At 38.1% G+C, this 20,318-nt stretch overlaps 1 protein-coding gene across 1 annotated transcript in view; it reads right to left on the minus strand.

The window, feature by feature from the left end:
* The window catches only part of USH2A (usherin), a 395,830-nt gene that overhangs the window by 40,665 nt on the left and 334,847 nt on the right, over positions 1 to 20,318 (minus strand). Inside the window, exons 58-60 of the mRNA XM_086460628.1 lie at positions 19,479 to 19,637; positions 18,678 to 18,840; positions 12,470 to 12,824 (exon numbers count right to left, since the gene is read on the minus strand). Coding sequence (XP_086316754.1) covers positions 12,470 to 12,824; positions 18,678 to 18,840; positions 19,479 to 19,637 — 677 coding nt within the window. The remainder of the gene's footprint in view (positions 1 to 12,469; positions 12,825 to 18,677; positions 18,841 to 19,478; positions 19,638 to 20,318) is intronic.

Below are 20,318 nucleotides of genomic sequence, written 5' to 3' on the forward strand. Positions count from 1 at the left end.
CTCTATTCAGTATTTTTAGGCCAGGACTTCCCAGTAACATTAAGCACAGCACTTAAATATGTCACTGTCTTAAGCTACAACTATAACATCAATCTCATAATCTATTGGTACATCATGGGTCTAGCATTTCTAGCATTAGAGAAAATCTAAATTATCATCTGTCTTGAACCCCTGAAGAGAAAACAATAAAAAATAATTTTATGATACCATAATGACAAGAATAATACTTCACTTCATCTGGGAAAAGATGTCTTCCAGACTTCTCATTAATTCTTTTTCAAAGCCTATTGAAATAGAATAGCTCTGCAAAGTTTCATTCATTTTGTTTGTGCACAGTAAAGTTTTCTTTATAGCAAAAATACAGAAAATTTATCACTGCAAGGGGTCCACTTCCCTCACTCTCTTGCTATATTAAATCCGCATTTGCAATTCTGATTTTCTGGGACAATCGTAAACTTGGTGCCGTTTTTGCAGCCACTAGAGTAGCATGTCCACACTGCATGGAGGATTTGTCCCAGGCTAGGAACCCTGCTCTGGATGAGCAAATCAATCGGTGCATTCAAACCTGCAGGAAACAGTCTTGGAAAAGGACTTGCATCAAAATTCAGAAGTAAAATGATTAATGATTTGTGATATGCCCCAGCAGGTTAAATAGATACTGCGACCTCTGTTTCTCTTCCTTTTGTGAATATACAACTCCTTGGAGTCCTTTTGGCACAGACAACACACATTCCAGGGGTCTCGTTCAGCTGGACCATACCTAGAAGTAACCGTCTCCATGTTAGGGTGGTGTGGGCACAGAAGCGTTAAGAAGACATGTACTACATAAAGAAGGAAGGTGTAACAGCCACTCACTAATTTAAAAAGACATCCTATAGCTGCAAAGTCAAGGAGCTTAGGGGAAGATACTGTGCTGCAAGTCCAGCTGCTGCTCTTGCACCAGTCATAGGTTGCCTTAAGTGGACACGTGTTTGTTTGTCTTCTAAGGCTTCGCCTGTGTAACTAGACAGCCTCCAGGAATATAAGACCTTTAAAGAACATCACCTGACTGAAGCAGAGTCCTGCCTGTTGTAAGGACTGCAGGACCCACAGAACACATGGAAACAGAAACAAGCTCCTAACAAGAATCTGAAAAAGACAGAAGCTATTTTCTACTAGACCCTCAGGATGGGAGGTAATTCCTGCTCCCTATATTGCTCATCTTAGTCTCTAAATGTGCTCTTAGAAAGGAAGTCTTGGGAAGGGAAAGGAAGGGAGGATGAAACAGCTTCCACAATTTTGGTGGAGGGAGTAAAGCAGCCTGGAGTTGCCAGAGGTATAACAGATGATGCTTGATGCCCTAAAGGCTGTAACATGGCACCTGCTAATAAGGTGAGAAAAATTTCTCTGAATCTCATAGCAACTTTGGTGGGGGTTCTTCCATTTCATGGGTAGAAACCTGCTCTCCATGCTCATTGTTTTTCTTGGCAGTCATAAAGCAGTTCATTAGGCGTATCCTTTCCAAATCTTCCAGCCTTTCAGATGCTGGTGGAGGGACATCTGTACCAATCTCTCTCCTTCTTTAAGACTGAAGAGATTTTATTTGATGAATAGAAAGGTAAAGAAACAGACTTAAAAATACAATACGGTTTTTAGTTAAACAATAAAATCCGTCCATTACGGGTGCATGTGAGTAGGGTACAATACACTTAGATGTTCCAGATCCCATTTGCCATGCATTTCTGTAACTTTGGTTGGACAAAAAGTTCAAAATGCTGAGAGAAATACTGATAGTTTGTGATGAGTTAAACTCATAAATTGGACCTTGTTTCCTCCTAATACAGATTACATGTATGTAAACTACCCCCACACATTGTACACAGTTTTCAGACTACCATCCTCACAAGAGTCTACTACTTTTGTCTTTGGTTTCTTTGGAAAGAAACCAACCAACCAACCATGAATTACTGATGTTTTGGTGTTTTCATTTGTGATCGTACTGGTACGGAGAAGCAGGAAGGGCAGATATAAAGACTGGTTTGAACTTTATTGAATCTGATTAACTGTCTAGTTTGGGCTCAATTTAAATTTGTCAAGAGTAAAAGTCCCCTGTCATCTTTTCCCTGTTCCACACGCAAATGAGATCTTCACGTGACTCAAAAACTGTGCTAGGTTTGAAGACAAATGCAAGAGCTGCCTGTCAGCTCATTCACCAGCCAACCCAGCCATCTAACTCGCAGTCTCCCTTCTTCCATTCATCTGTTCAACATCGCTCAACATTGTCAAAATGCATTTCAATCAGCAAGAATATCCAGCAGGAACTGGGTGCCCTTGGAAGGGTCTGGAAGTTTCTGTCTTCAAAGGTGCATGGGCGGGGGGAAGCAGCAGCTCCACCTGCTCAGCAGACCCAGAGTGATGCGAGCCAAGGCAGGGAGGGGTGGCAGTGGTGGGGCGCAGGACCCTCTCGTTTCCAGCAGCCACTTCTGCAAAACTGGTGCAGACTACTGCAAGTGCACCTCCCCTGAACCACTGGTGTGCTCCCAGTCAGCCAGATCCCAAGCTGGTAACATGGCTGTGCTAGGTTATTTTACCACAAGGTCTGGCATATATGAACTATTAAAATCTGCACATGTTTTAAAGTAGAAGTGGTCAAAATCAATATTCCAAATAGCATTTATTATAAACTTATGTAATTTTTCCTCTTTGTATGGCCATCTCAGAGTTTTTCCTTTACAATCTGCACAGCCAGAGGAGTGTTTTTGAAATGAAATCTCATTGGCTAATTATTCATTTTATTTATTTACAATTTAATTTCCACATTGTATGGTGAATTGTATGCTGAATCACCAGAATCAGTCAGTAATGCATCTGCTGACTAGATAACTTCTTTTGTTTCGTTTTTCGTAAGTTACAGCTATTTTTAATAAAGAGATTTTTAGGATTGCTAACTGTTAGTAAAATTCAGAGAGCTTTTGAGCTTTGAAACCATTTTAATACTCTGCAATTCTCCAAACAGGCTGAAAAACAACAGAAAGTCCCATCGTGATCCAAAAGAATAAAAACAATGCTTCAGTTCAAAAAGAAAGCCACATTTTGGATCCCTTTTTCATACCCAGTTAACTTTATATACAGTTATAGTATAATGTGATAGTAAGTTGATACCTCTCCATTGTCACCTCTTAAAAACTGCATCGGAGTATTCAGGTTTTTTTTTTCTGGTTTTACATCTCCATCAGAGCCTGTGTGAGAACTGGAATAAATAAGCAGCCACATTTTCCATACTGGAAAAATTCCAGAAGGGAAAGGGCTCTTGACATTACAGAGCTAAAGGAGTTTTCAAGACACTTTCTATTTCCATACTCGTTCTTTTGTATGCTAGGTTGCCTGCCATTATGTTTATGTAATTCTGACAGTGTTCTTAATGACACACTAACAGATTGTAAAACACGCTGCTGGCATTTACTTGTTTTTTATATTTTTAAAACAATGTCCTTCATGTAACAGTAGTTAAGCGCGGCAGAAGGACATCATTAGAGCCATGGTTAAACTGTAATTTACACCATTAGGAAGGCAGGAGCAATTTTTATTGCCTGGCAATTTTCTTGCTGAAATATTTGGACCATATGGCTCAATTTGTGTAATAACCTTAATTTCAGCACCCTTCAGGTCTGCCTCCATCTCCTACGGAATGGTAAAATGCGGTTTAGCAGAAAAGGCAACTGTCTATACTTAGAGAGTTGAGATTAATAACATGTCACGTCCTGTTTTTGGTGAAGGAATTCGAACAGCAGCCAGATGGTATCTCTACAAATAACTGTCAGGGGTCTTGATCTAATCAATACAATGTATTAATACATCTCCCTTCGCTGCTTCTCGAGGGGCTAGCGTGCAACATCTGGAAAGATTGGGGGGACCGCCAAGTAGAAAGCTGATCCTTTTCAGAATCAAACTGAGCCCAATTAATTTTTCATGTATACTTGATAACTGTTTCATAATGAGCTATGCGTCTTGACGGAGTTAGGGTTGGCGGCATAAGCGGCTTGTGCTTCCTATCCCCATTCAGTCCACTTACAGAAACCAACCCATTAATCAAACTATCTGGCATAAAACTGAAATCTCAGCTCAGCAAGAGATCAATAACCATCCTCAAAAAAAAAAAAAAAAAAAGGCAACAACAAAGACCCCACCACAGAACAAGGCTTTAGTGGGCACAAGTATCCAGGCATGACATTAGTAATTACTTTAACAAAAACCAAAACCCAGAACCATATTCACCTGACAGGCACCTATAACACAGAATTTAATATTAGCTTCCTGTCAAAAAGTAACATTTAAGTCCATTAAAAATACACTGCCATTCTGCTTTCTAGATACAGAGGCCATCTGGCCCCTATTCACCATAATTGCTATTATAGCCTCAAAAATAATATTTATATAGTGCTGTAAATTACAGACTCCCACTCCCAAAGAGCTTTGTGTTGATAAACTCATGTTTTAGCTCTGTGCAGGAATTAGGGTCTCGCCCCCTAAAAAGAGAGTGTGGCAAGATTTTACACGCATTCCAGTCCTTTTTGTAAAGTCTGAAAAGAGGAGAGAGAGAGAGAGGTCACTTGGCAGGCAGAAAATGGGAAACTGCAACAAGCATAGGGGAGATGAGCTTGAATGCGGCTGTGAAGCTGAGTGATGGGAATGGATTCAAAAGGGAGCAGTAAAGAGAAAGGACAGGAGGTCAGCTGAGAATACTAAACTTATCTTGTGTAGGACACCCCACGGCTGTTTGATGAGAATGACTTTGGTGACTGTAGACCTGGATTAGATTCAAATGGAGTCCCCAGCGGTACAAGGCTCTACGTTATATTACCAATTCCCATGAGTCATATGGCTTGCTCTTGCTTTTTCTAAAAAGAGGTAGGATTCTCTGTTTATTAAAATTACCCATTTCTTGTTAAAATTCCCTATGAAACACAAGCATATGACATAACACTTCCCAGCCAATTTGAACAAAAGACCTTATCTGTGGAGGGGAGTGGGGCAGGGAGATAGGATGCGGGTGGGGAGTGGCCTTTCTAATTATCAGCTGAAGAATTCCTGTATCTGTAGCTGTTGGGCATGACCCTGGGGATTTTAGGAAGCTGCCCTATGACTTTACCAACAAAAAGCGTTATCTTGGAGTTGCCTTATACATCCACTTAAGAATGTTGGTTAAATGTGAATTAAAATCCAGTCAAATCCAATTAAGCATTTTTAAACAGATATCTAATTTGAAAAACAGCTGTACATATTACCCAACAAATTTCTGCTGCCTCCTTCTCCGTTTTTATTTCCTACTTATATATACAAAAGCGTCTGCAGCTTATCAAAGCCTTGTTTTTAATACAGATTTAGTGCAGTCACACACAACATGGCACAAACGGAAGAATGACCCTCATATCATATCATATCATATCATCCTATAAAATTATACTTAATAAGGTGAAGGTTTGTGGGGGTTTCTGTTTTGTTTATTTTGTTTTTACAAATTAGAAAACATCCTGTCAACGGTGTTTTTCTGCAGTGCCTGATTAGCTTAATCTTATTCTCACAACTGAAATGCAAGATTTACAGAAAAACATCATAAAGCAAAGCATAAATATAAAGCATATATAAAAACACGTATAGAGAAACAGCATATGGGGCATGTATACAATCTCATTTTAGGCACCTGCCTTTAGGCTTTGCCATGTAGTCACCTATTCTCCTACGACTGCAGGTGCACAAACTGAAAAGATTACCACTTTCAGACTGCTGCCCACCACCATCTTTCTGTCAGAGGGTACCGTCTTTTAAATCTGTCAGTGCACATAACCCCATTGTGTGGGTTAGAAAAGACTGGCTGATTAATAAGCTTAAAATCAACCACCTTCTTTTGACTGACACATGCCAGTAGTGGCACACAAGTGCATTAGAGGAAAGCGGCCTCATGTGAACAGTTGCAGACCAAGGATGGTAAATGTCCACACCTTAGATGTTCTGGAGGTTTCATGGTCTAGAGAGGACATTCATGCTCCTAACTAGGTTAGATGCCTGAAGTCAGATATTGTAAAGATCCCCAAAAAGACCTAATACTACACGTGTTTCACTCATCAAAAAAAGACCTATGGAATGGGCAAAAAACTGGATCTTGCACAAGGAGAAACCCAACGATAAAATACACCAGATATTTCCAAACAGGTAACTAATTTATTTGTAGAAAAAATTACCTGTTGATCCAGACACCCTGGTGTAGTCAATCTAGAGTGTGCGATTAGGCATGGTCAGACATAACCCTATCAGTCTTTTTACTTCTGGGCCAAAAAATGTTTCAAAGCGCAAAGTTATGTTAACTTCATGTTGCACACTGAATTAGGGAAAAAATATTCAAGAAAAAATGTAATGAAATAAACTCCTTTGCTGTAACCTTCACTAATTCAAATCACCAGTTGCCTGACAACATATTAAGATACCAGATAAACCGTTCCGTGCTACCCCGCATCCTAACTCGCGAGGATTCTGTCATTCTTGGCAGAGTTCCAGCAGGGTCTAAAGCTATGTTTCTGCGGCTGCGGGAAGCATCCAGGAGACACTGAAACGGCCTTGGTTACATCAAGAATGGTATAAATAGAAGAGCTGAAGCCTCTCTCTTTCTCTCTCACCATTCTCATCCAGTTCTATTACCATAGTACTTCAAAATCATCAAAGTTGTGCAACAATCTATTTCATCCTTTCTGCTCTAATTAGGCAATTCTACATGTCTGTCTTGATAGGTGGGGCTTACTGAAGCACTTAATCAGTTTCTGGAGGGGCACTGTAGTGCCAATCCAAACGCTTATTTAAACAGAGCTACAGTGCCAAACCCAGCATATTCTGCAGCAGCATGGAAACACAGAATCTGTGAGACACAGATTGCCTCACACACTTTTTTTTTAGCCGCCTTCAATGTGAAGGAGCACTTATCCTGTATTCATCCTGTGTAAGCTTAACAGATCTAGAGATTAAAACACGGGAAGCGTTTTATATTATTTGGCTTTCCTGGCAAATAAAACAATTACAGCAATTCCAGTACAAGCCCTTCCTGAAACTGTGCTAACGAGGCTTTGAATCTTAAAAACTGTATTTAAATCAAATGATTAATCTGCAAACCCGCCACATACAGCACACATGTAGTAGGTGTGGGTCATTTCATTGAAATTAGAAAGCAAATGTCTCTATACATGAGAGGTCACCAGTCAGTGTGTAAGTTGTAAGTTAAAATCTTTTCACTGTTAGGCATAATTAAAATACTCTAACAGTGGTTTCAGTAATTTAAACATTGCAGTATTGTTGTAATATTTTTCTAGGCTTCAAGAGTTCACAATTGTTTGGTCCAATCAAATCTGGGAACACTGGAGAAGTTATCACCCATCAAGGTAATTACTTTCAAGTTGAAATAATTACTCCATCAATGTTAATGGTCTTTCAACTTCAATAAAGCACTCACCTGCCGATAATCACAGCTAACCTCTTGCTCTCATGCAATTCCCTCTCTATTTAGCAGGTTATATTACAGCCGTTAGAGTGGTCACTTGTCCTGAACAGCTGCTGAATTTCACTTTGATCGGCTGTGAACCATAAAAAAATTAGTCATCTGTGTATGATTTCCCCTAACCCATAAGCCCTTGCAGAGCTAAGGATATGATCTTTTGGCTGTATTAGGGCACTACTGAGCAGCCATCTTGTTTCTGGTTGTGGCTACTTTCCACTCACTAACAGCAGCACAGTAGCCTAATTAACTTTTGCCCTCCACTGCCGTTTACAGCTTTCATTCTTTGCTAAGTGGCACATCTTCTGAATTTATGGCATGTGCAGGGATTCCTCCATTAACTCTCATCTTGTTTTCTTAGAACGCAGTCTATTTCCCAGGCATCTGAAACAGGCAGATATTAAAAAGTGTTACTGGTCCCTCTCTTTGGCATATTTTTTTTCTTGTTCTTGTGGCTACGATCTTCATTCCGTCTTCTATGAGGAAGTGGTCATGTACAGTCCTGCGTACTGCATTACTGAATAACGTTATGTATGAGGAAGCTAATAACTACATAGTATCTCATGTCTAAAGCTGCCAAACATTCACTGGTCTATATGAGGAAACAGAAATGAAGCCTCACACAGGAATGTATTTAGTATTTCTGAATCTGATGAGTAGAAAGGAACTAACTCTGGATGCAAGATTCCAGATATCAGTAAAATCCTGCATAGGAGGCATGTGTATATGGCAGTACTGGCCACTTAAGATTATTTCTGATATAGTGTATTTTATATGGAGTTTTTTAGCAAGTAGACTTTATTTATATTTTTACTCTGGTTATATATTTGATATACAAATTACTGTCTGGTTCTAACAACATAATCATGAAGCCAAAGCCTCATCCTCCTACCAAAGCCTCTATTATTATTGCTTTTCTGTAATATGTCTACAGATTTCCCTACCACAGATGAAGCATCTGCCAAGAGGAACTTGGCCAGTGTAGTTAGATACCATCTCCGCAAATAACGTAAGGTAAGCCAACATGTGTTCTCAACTGTTAGCATAGCTGCATCCAGACCAAAGGCTTTGCTGGTGCAGTCATATCAGCTAAGAGACGTGTTAATTTTTTACCCCCCAAGCTAACATAGCTGTGCCAAAAAACCCTTGTAGGATAAATTTGCCCTGAGGGCCTCATACTGCAAAACACATTGTGAGTAGACCCGTGCTTCTAGGTAGGCACAGGCGTAGGATTTCCCAGGAATAAGGTCTGTAATTCTTACACCTATCTCTTGCATCCTGTAACAAGAACATTGTACTTTTAGTTACACTCTGATGAGGCAGATTTGAAACACCAAGGCCTTGATTCTACACAATAGTAATGGGGGTCACTGCCCACTGCAGGCAGATTTTCCTTTATAACCCTCATCTCTAGATGCTTTTCCTTCTCCAAGCATGTTCTAACAGTTACATATTCTTACATTTTTTACTCATCTTCTTGGCTTTGAATCGTCCTGCTCATGATAAACAACCAAATACTTGATGTAATTGTCATGGGAGAAACAGCATTATGCGCCCACAAAACATTTACCAAGAAAAAGTCCAAACTCACCCACATTTTTACCTCACAGCAACATTTGGAATACATTAGTTAAAGAGCTGTGATGCTTTGATGCCATTTGGCAGGTACTGGCTTTATAATGAAATCAGCTCTGGGTCCAATGTTCACAAGCTTAAGCCTTAAGTTCACAAGAGTGAGAAGCTTGCTTTGACAATCTAGTCACTTTATGCAGATTTCTGTAAATGAGAACTTACTGTAAGTCCATTCGTCTATAAACACATCTGTCTCATGTTAATGCTGTCAATAAGATTAAATATCATTCTTGCTTTAGAGGGTTAAAATGAACTGGAAAGACGTTGTGGGAGACACTTGGACTGCTGTAACCAGTCTTGACTTGACTTTGCTCTGCAAATAAACCAGAATGTCAGTTTAACTTGCTGTCACCTAACATCTGTCACTACAGTCCTGGCCAAACAAGCTAGGGAAATGGGTGACACGGCTCTTTAACTTTGAGGCATCAAAATGGCTCAGGTGTACTTCACTTGCTTCTAACGATGCCGGGAGATCCTCCTTTCGAGTGGCAGCAGCTTTTGCTCTCAGAGCTGAGTCCTCATTTTTATCTCCATAGGCAGCATAAAATTTCAAGGGGTCAGCGATAACCTTAAGGTACCAGCCAGCCATACCTTTGACACATTAATTCAAACACAGATTAATGCACCTTAAGTGAGGAATGAATAGTTGCATTTTGGGAAGGCAGAGTGGATGTCTATCAAATGGTTTGAAAACTGAGAAGATGCTTCTCTTTTGGCTCTGGAAATGGATGGAAACAAAGCTGTCAAATTAGAACAGTCTGCAGGGATATTAGTGGGAGTTTAATTTGCATCCTGCAGTGTCACAAGGATTGTATTTCTACTTTAGGTTTTGGTCCTACCGACAAGAGCAAGGATGGGATCAGCTACTGTGATTTTAGCACTGCTTTTTTCTGGAATAATCTAATGGGATAAGAATGGAGTCTAACAGATTAAATAAAGGACCGAACTCATTGCTCATTTAATACTTTAAGTCTTGCTCGTAACATGGAAGCTTGTGTGAGAGAATGACTAATGGTGTATCCCACAAGGGAGCTCCAATAGAGATGCTTTAGGAGATTAAATGATTTAGCCTAGTACCCCTGAAAGCTATATTTTAAAGGGGCAGAAGTTTAATCATTGGAATGCTAGTTCCTTCAATAAAATTACATTTTAATTAAAGTGTCTCATTCACAAAGCTACACTTAAGGGTATATCAGCAATTTCATGATAAAATTCTATTTTTAAGGGGTGTGAAAGTTGGTGTTCAGGTTTTTGCCTGCTGGGATAATTGACCTGACCTCCTGAAGATATCTTTGATAACAGGACTTCGTGAACTTTATGTCAATAACTTTGATTCAAAGCTTTAGCTGTTCTGCTATATTCAGAAGAGGTCGGATTCAGATCTTGGCTCCTTGGTATAAATCAGCAACAACTCTGCTGAGTTAATGTAGTTGCAACAGCTTAAAGTGAGTGCAACTGATGGGAGAACTGTGCAGAAAGATTTCTCCCCAAAGTGTAGTATAGTATTTAAAAATTTAAAAAGGATAGTAAAAATAATAATCGATAAACGTTCATGACAAAAGACAGTAGAAAAAACCAGCTTCGCTGCAACACTAGTAGAACAGCTATACATATGCTGCCAGAATGTCATTTTGATTCAGGATAGTGTTCGGGGAAAATAAAGGATTTTGAGCCAGCAAAATACTAATTCAGTAAATAATAGCTTGTTAATTTAAAAGGCTTTTAACTGATGCTGTTAAAGAAACACACTGTGGCAACATTATTTAAAAGGCCATTTTGGTAGGTTTTATTACTCACAATACAACCATCTTGGACATTTTCTGTTGTTGTTGGCATGCTTAGAAGACATTGCAATGCATGACCAGCCAGGTCAATTCCGATGCGCAGCAACACATTGCATGCTGCTGAAGCAGAGTATGAGGAGAAGCCCTGCCATTTCACTGGTTTTGAAATCTTAGGTGTCCCATCACAATTATGATTGTGATTATTTTTTTTAAAACCATTTAAGAGAGCTAAGTACCAAAATCCTGCTGAAGTTCAATAAGGTTAAAATCCCAATCTATTTTTTAAAACCTAACATGCCGTACAATGCGAATGCAACTATTTCAGAAGCCAAAAGTATATATACCTATCATTTAGGTCAGGATCTGTTTTCTGTTTCAGAAAAAGACGTATTACAAACTTAACCCATTTAGGCTTCCAGGAAACTAGACACAAACAGCTTTGGAACGCTATGATCGCAAGAGTATGTAAGATTACTGAGCTGGAAGTTTCTCCCACTTCGTCATGTCAAGTTTTGTCTAAGGAAGTTATTTAAAGGTTACTATCGGGTATTCCAGAGAAAGCTTTTTAGGATCCTACTTGAATGTCAAACAGATACTTTATAATTGGAGTAAAGAATTTAGGGGATTTCTGGTGTTATTCAATACAAACATGGCCTATGAATATCATTTAGGGAAAATTCTAGGTTTATGAAATTGAGGTGGCATTGCTGAGGAAACCCAATTTTATTACAACTTCCCTAAACATTTTCTAAAACTTATTTTCAGGAGACAGCCAAGTACCGCAGCTATCCTAATATACAGCAGTTCAGTTCAACTATCTATAAGCTGTCTTTCTATAGAAAGCACAAACCATAACCACTTCTGTCACTGATTTACATAACATTGTTAGTCAGTTCACAAAACAACCTGCCCTTTCCTGAGTCTATCCCTCCACATACTGAACAGAAATGTAATTACAGGCATTCATGTTTGGAAAGTCCCTTCAAGGGAAAGCCATGTTAGTAGCTCAAAGTAACATTCCAATATAAGCACATGTAATAAAAGTAAAAGTAGATCTGCTTTTGTTAATGATTAATTATGAGGGGAACATGCAAATGCATTGCATATATGAACCATGTAATTACTAATGAATTCATTCACTTTGTGATTCCAACTGAATTAAAAAACTAGAATTATATACAAGGAGGACTGATTTTGTTGTCCTTTGTGCAGATTCTGTGAAACTATTTTGACTGCCAAACAAAAAGCTCAGGGCAGTATTTTCAGAGCGAGGCTGAAAAAGTTAGATGCATATCCTTAATTCTCCAGACATGACCCATCTATGCTTTCAAGTAATCTACTTGCCTTTACCAGGAATTAGCTATTAATGTGAAATGTTTCGGTCTGCATTGGGCCAAACACAAAACTGAAACCAACAAAACTACTGGCAAATGGAACCCCCACTTTTCCAATCAGTGTTAAATGAGATTTTAAAATACCACAGAGATCAAAGCAGAGTAAAAAAAACTTAAAAGTGGCTTTGTGGTCCAGTTCTTACCATTACGGTTAATGCTGTAACTGCTGGGGTGCTAAATGTTGGATCGCTGCGTTTTTCTTGATAGACTACTCGATACAGAGATATGACACCATTGGGAGAGACTGGCTGGGTCCAGTTCAACTGCACTGAGTATGCACTTGTTGCTTGTGCCCAAGGGGCTCCCATGCCCCATGGGGAAGCCTCCAGAGTTTGGGTTGAAGCCCACAGGCTGTCCACTGACCCCACAGCATTTTGAGCTCTGGCACGGTATTCGTAGAGAGTAAAAGGCTGTAGAGCTTCAGACGCATCAATAAATTCCAAAGCTCCTTCAGCCCAGATGAATAAAAGCAGCTCTTCTTGACTGCCCACAGGACGTCTGAAATTAAATCAAAGGCAATGTGTTTAAAATTCAAAATGACTTTAACAGTCCCATGGTAGTAGATCCTGAACTTCTAAGTTCAACCTGTACCTCAGAAAAGTACAGAACTTATTTGTATACGTTACACATGCACAAGGAGCTGCCTACCTATATTTGCATCTTAAAAGCATTCCCCTGAAATTGTGTTAGCTGCTGAGTAGTGAAGACCAGATTTTTGAGGCAATCATTTAATTATTTTCCTTTACATAGAACACTGTAAAACACATTGAACACGTGTGTTGTCGCAGTCCATAGAAGCCATACAATAGCATATTGTCCTTTTAAGATAGAACACATTAGATACAAGACCTTCAGAATTTAGAATGCGAAATTTTAAATCCATATGTAGTTGCTAAGTAATGACTTGAATTGCAATATGGGTGCAAGTTTTCAACATTTCTGAAAATCAAACTATTTATGGAGGAACTCACCTCAGGATCCGTCATTTATGGAAAACTCACGACTGATTTACTTGAGAAAAATTTATCGTAGTGAACAAGGGATAAATATTCCATCATGCCCTCAAAACCAAAGCAGTGCACTTTTAAATTCTGATTTGCTCACAATAAATATCACATTTGTTCTTGCAAATAGAATAAGTAATCCCTTGTGCATAAACTTAGCAGAATTTGCAGCTTCACCACAAAAACTCATTAAAATATCACAACTAGTGCTTTCTGTAATAAACTACATATTTTTTCCGAAGCTGGTTTTGTTTAAAAATACAAACGTAAGATATATGAAGACAATTCATTGTGTATAGGTTTTTGGCACAATAGGTTTTTATTTTTGTACATATGTATATATATCTGTATGTATACAGACACACACACATATATACTACACATATATATGTGTATATCACATTCCTACTACAGATCTGCTCGTGTTGGACCTGGTGATATTCTGAGTATCAGAGGAGATTACAGATGATCCTCAGCCCCTTTCTAATGTGGCCACTTCTAGTACATAATTTACAACAGCTGCAATAAAGCAAGCACTCATCTTCAAAACAGAGTTATCAAACCAATTCTTTCACTTGGCATAAAAATGTTTGTGTGAAATTAAGTTGGTTACATTTAAACACTGTGATAAATCTCAGTGACGTTTGTGCTGTACTGCACATGAATTTAAGTATTTCCCCTACTCTTCACAGGAACCTTGGCCTTTGCAGAACGTAAAAGCACTTTCACCCTCCGTGCCAACAACAAAAAACAAATTACATTATCTGCCACTTTTATTTTAAGTAGGGCAAATTTGCAGAAGTAAAATTGGTTTGTCTGACTACTGGGTGTCACCATCACTACACGCACACAGAAGCCGAAGAACATTCCTTTGGCAAGAGAAAAATCTGTATTTCACAGAATTCTGAGGGATTTTATTTTGTTAGATCAACCCAGGAATTACTTTAAAAATACAAAACGCAACAATTTTTTAAAACTGATAATCTTAGGTCCTTGTAATAATATATACCCAGGTATTTACAAGCAAATATGAAGAATATAATGAATGCATGTGTGTACACATCTGTTTATTCATCCTTTGTGTATATGCATATATAAAACATGCATGAACATGTTATTTTCTTATATGAAGCTAAAGAATTTTTGCTAAACTCTGAGGTAAGCAGGCTATATGGACACTAGTTTAAAAGGATTAAAGTGTGATTTTACAAAAAATGAGGACTTTTGAGGTACAATGTCTCTAGTGTAGAGAAACAGGAAAATTATAATACGTGTTGATACTCAGAATTGGTGGGCAGAACGGGGAGAAGAATGGCAGGTAGAAGAGGCAGGAAAGATTCCCCAGCAATTCCCTCTCTTGCAACAAAATGCCTGGAAGAGTCAGAGTTCCCATTGACCCCAAAATTCCATCAGCTATTTTTAATACATTTCCCTGTGCTCTATTGTAATGGCAAATTAAGCCTTATGCAGAACTCTCCCTTAGATGCTGTTCACTGACACATAATGCAAGACACATAATTCTGAAAGGTGAATCACTACTATGTCTTTCTCCTGCACCTAAAAATACAGTCTTTTCCCTGTGTACTCAAAAACATGCCTAAAAAAATCTCTGTAGATAAGTGAAAAGAGAGTATATCTTAGTGCAATAGTCACATTTAATATGTCTTGTCTGACCAAGCAGTACAGCACATAAATGAGTACACAAATTTCTGTTTTATACATTTTCAAAACTCTGTGATAAAGAGTTTTTTCACACTGAAAGATCAAATATGCCGCCAACTGTAAGCTCATCCACAAGCAAAGCTGTACAATGTAGCCTGCTTAAGTATTTAGATCTTATTATTGCTGAATATTTAATGAATGAAACTTATGGTTAGGTAAATGGTTCCATCTGTAGTGCTAAAAACCAGAATATCTTCATGTATGAATAAACTTTGAACAGAAGTGGTTGAACAGTCTGTAATCATTTCAATCGTCTTAAGATTTAAGATTCAACTGCTCATTTAACTGGAAGTGTTTCTTATGTACAATGAGCTGCAAAGGAGAATAACATTTCCAAGAGCTGGAAGCTGTCTCTTAATCTGCATAGTCTGATTTGCTGCTTACATTCATTTTAAAGATGCTCAGATACAGTTATTTTTATAAGGGCAAATTCTCCCTGCCCCGCTGCTAATCTGAGCCAGATGACATAAAGAGGAGAATATAATCTTCTTTGTGATAGATAACTACAGAGCTGTATGCAGAGGGCGGCAGCAATACTAGCTGCAACACTCACCTCTCAGCTTTCTTATATGGAAGGAGACTCAGTAAATCCCTGAGGTCTTGCAGGTCAACCCAGAATTATTCTTCACATGTTTACCTTTCACCATGCAACAAAAGCACATGTTTTAGCACTGCCTGTTGTTTTCCTTACCAGAGCTGTAGTGTTATTTCTAGAAACACTAAGAAGTCCTGGGGTAAAATTCAAACAACTGGGGAATCGCTTTGTCAAATGTGGGGGAATAATGCAACATCAACCATGCTCTTCCTCTACAGTTTCACATCCAACTAAACAAAGCAGCCTTACTTACCATTTAGATTCCACGTATCTATACTAATGTAGTTTGCATATTTTTCTTTTCTTTTCTTTTTTTTTTTACAAGTTTCGATGTCAAAAGGTGACAAAAGTAATTTGAGATTATTGCATGCAATACGCTATCTTAGATTAGGCATTTTATCAATCACAGGTATAAATAAAACCCTTCAGGAGTTCTTATACTCAATGACATATCCATCCATAAGGATTCTTCTATTAAGCCATCTACTAATATATGTGCCTTGGAAGCTCTCTTTGGCACAGCTCATGGTTCAGGGTGTAAGGGTACGCAGTGAATTAATTAAAGAGTCAGTCTAGAAGCCTCTGCACTGCGAGGCACAACAGTCAACAGACACTGAGACATGTCCTCTGTCTTAAATTGCCTGTTGATTTTTCTGCTGCATTTTCACCATCAGGATTGCTCAGCTAACAAGAGCTACATTACAATCTCACGTACATGTACTAAATAATATAATCTTACTGAACATGACACAGACATGTCACCAGAAATTCAGACACTCTCTTAAGCAAGGAATGAACCAAAATACTTATAATTTTGCAGGCAGTATTTCTTTAAGAGTCATCTGATGTGCATCCTACACAGTGCATGGTGGTGGTCAACAGAGAGTAGTTCCATTAGCTGATGTGACCTGTATCTTATTAAAATACATCACCTATTTCCATAATATTATTTTTCCAGACTAGCAATTTCTGTGGTTGCCACAGGGATGTTATGTAATGATGAATGGGAAGAGAAGTAGATTTGGTGATTGTCTCACGAACCAGATTTCTTCTCATTCACGATCTCTTCTAACTTGTAATCCTTGCTAGAAAAGTTTTAAAGCCTCAGATCTGTGTTTAAAACTGTTGTATGAATCAAAAATAAAATGCCACCATCTCTTTTACGATAAACTAATATTTTATTTTTTTGATTACTAACAAAATGTCTGCAAACTTGCAAGTGCTTTTATGATAGTAGAGCGAAGCATGAGTCCTGCCATTTTAATGCAAAGATCTGCACACGCACTAGATCCCCAAGCATTCCAGGTTTTGAGTTAAATGAATTTATTTTGGTGGTGATGCAGTAAGGAAGAGGCACATGATGAAGAAGAAATTACATGTCATAACCTCCCATAGAAATACTGCAGTCTTGCTGCTATAACAATGTAAGGTTATGTGTGGCTACAAAATGAAAAAGAACTATGTGCTTACATCCCATTTCTGATTTTTTTGCAGCTATCTGAGAGAGATTTGATATTGTTGTTGTCTAAGCACATTTAAACTTCAGCTGAAATAACTGCCAAGTGATTCATGCCTATGTAGGTGAATATAACGATTGTATCTGGAGCCCCAGTGCGCCATTTTCATTTCACTTTAAATAAAAAACAAAATGTATCTATGTCAGTCAGTGCCCTTCTGCTGTACTCAGAGGTATCAAACAGGCTACAATTATGATTGTGAAGTGATTGTGTCACATTGGAGGAAGGTTTATTGCTTTTGAGTCTGCTAGGCAGTAACACATTCTGTTTCATATTACTCTTTATATCATTGTTTGGCTGTGACTAGAATAATCAAATGCCATCAAATGCTGTCAAATTCAATTTACAGTATTTTTCACTGAAGCAGGCTTTCTGCATTATATTTCCTGTTTTCCCTTTCTATGGTTGCCATGGAATAGCAGCGGTAATCATCAGCTTTATTTACAAAACCAACAGAGTGAAGACATGTCTTGGGCAATAACATACACTTTATTCCTCTTTATACAGGAGAGGGACTTGGGGTTTTTTGATCAGACAATTAAAAAAAAGCAAACAAGAAAATATTTCAAGAGAGCAGGAATTTTTAGAGACCACTAATGTGTTTAAGGCAAAAGTGAGTTTATATTAATTATCACTGCTGATTCCAGAAGGTAATTCAATTCCCTGTCTTCTCAGCCACAGCTCTAATATAATAAAATGTCCCAAACTCTTTGTGGGAGGCTAGGTTCAGCCCAGCATGTGTTTGCCACACATATTCAGAGTCAGGAAAACCAAAAACTTCAGAGTTTAAACTCCTTTCCAATACATGGCTTGAGTTCTATATTCTCTGACTTACTGAAGCTATTCAAGAAGGTCCCTTCAGTGAGCTTTTAAAAAAGGGTCAACGGGCACAGCAGATGTCAGTGCTATACTACTTTGATACTTCCCTAAACACAGCTATCTATATAAAAAATCGTCATGCAGAGCTTATGAAGCTCCTCATAGGGAGTGAGGATATGTCAATCAACCACCTAGACAGGCCAGCTGAACACAAACACCAAGGAACATAAATAGATGCACTGTAATCACACTCCAGATTACTTACAAACACGAACATAATTTATCTTGGAAAACTGATCTGTATTAGGAATCTAGATGCCTTTTTTGGTTCTAAAATCTTAGAAATGGTGATTTACTACTCTTTCCACTCTAAAACTCTCAACTATCAGACAGGATTGAAGAATGTACCTAGTAGTCTGGGTAAACACAGTGAGAATATCTTACTATTTTTGTCTGTCCCTTTGAATTTTAAAAATATATTTTCACTTGCTTTTCGTCATTTGTAGATCAGGAAGATGATTCTAGTCTCAGCTCTTATTTTCAACTTGTCCACCCATAGATCAGCATCTTCCCTTAGCATTTGAAAGGCAATATGTATTTTACCATACAGTTTTCTTCATCTTCTGGTGTATCAAAGAATAAAGAAATGAACAATTCAATAAGACTAAGAATCTGAGGTGATAAAAGCATTTACCTGTGAATAAAGTAGTTAGTAATGATGCCATTTGGTTTCTTAGGTGGTGCCCATTTCACCTCTATGAGTGTAGATCCCATTGCTTTAACAATAGGTGGGCTCAATTCTCTAGGAGGAGCTTCAGCAGTTCTTGAATATGTTCGACCACCTACTCCGCACCCACCTACAAAACCAGAAGTTTGCTTACTGATGAGAGCTTCTTCCTCAACAAAAAATACACTAAAAGCAAATGAATGTCATGTAAAGAAGCCCCTGATAAAATGATGCCTCATTTCACCTCATTTCATTATTAAATACTTATTTAAATTATTGCAATTCCACTGATAAATTACTCCTGATTTTCACCAGTGCAGGTGAAGACAGAATTGGTTCCAAAGTGTAATTTTAAAAAGACTTATTTCAATAGGAAATTTGAAAATTTCTATTGAAGTAAAGGAATTTTGCAATATTCGGGCTCTTCTCTCGTGTCTTTATGATTAACACTTCTTGCCGGTGAACAGTTACAGAACTGGTTTTGTTCTGTATGCACATTTTCAAAAATCATTAAGCTGTTTATGAAGAGCTTTTGATAAAATGGCCCATATTACCTAAAATACATTTTTAAAATCTCCATTTAAAATATTCATGATATAACATGGAGAAATATTTAATGCTTCATTCAGCACTAGGCCTTCTTTTTACAAGGTAAACATTTGATTCCAATGTAGGAATAAGATTTTATCTGTTTTGCTGAGTTGAATCTATCCAGAAAACCTCTATTCCTTTCCAGCCACAGAGGTGAGTCTTTTAAAATCATCTTACCGTTCTGGCATGCTTGTATTCTTATCTCATACAGGGTGTAGGGATCTAGGCCATCGACAAAAGCATAATGTGCGCGTCCTACTGGCTTCACCAGTAGAGCGGGACTGCTCGCGTTTAGTAAGATGTTGTATTCCAAAGGCACATTGACAATGTATATCCCTGTTGTGAAACAGAAAAGAACCAGTGATTATCTGAAATACTAACAACAGTGCAGGACAACTTCAAAGAGGCATTCATCATATGCAATTTTAAATGTAAGCCCCCTCTGGAGGTTTTAGCTACTGCCTCTTTTGGAAACTACAACCATTTAAATATGAACTGAAACAGATACATCCACAGATCACAACTGGAAGACAGACATTACAGTTCTTAGTTAAAAATCAAAATTCAATTCAGTCAATGCCTGTGTTGCAATTGCTACTTCTGGGAAGAGTGACCTTATGACTAGGAACCAGGCAGCTTTTATTTCTTTATTTTGTAGGGGCAATAGCTACTAAGCACTGCTGTTTGAATATAGAGTCATAGGATCAAAAAAGTGAATTGCCACCATTCAGCAAATTATCCCTTTTTAGCCCAGCAGCAGTAGCTGAGTGTAGGTTCTTAGCCTGCTTTACCAGTAAAGTGCAATACACTAGCTTGAACCGAGAAACATATAATTTCAACTGATATAAACCCAAACTGTTTAGTTTTTGTTGAAGAAAAAAAAAATCTCAATTTTTACTATTTTGTTTTAATTCAAATATTTTCCCCATCTATTCCTCTTCCCATGCTGTCAATTCCTAATTTTTCAGTTCTGTTAAGAAGCTGAAAAAATCAGTTTCTCCATGAGAACAAGACAAG

Source organism: Leptosomus discolor, chromosome 2 (assembly GCF_034619465.1).
Source record: "Leptosomus discolor isolate bLepDis1 chromosome 2, bLepDis1.hap2, whole genome shotgun sequence".
NCBI classification, from domain to species: domain Eukaryota; kingdom Metazoa; phylum Chordata; class Aves; order Leptosomiformes; family Leptosomidae; genus Leptosomus; species Leptosomus discolor.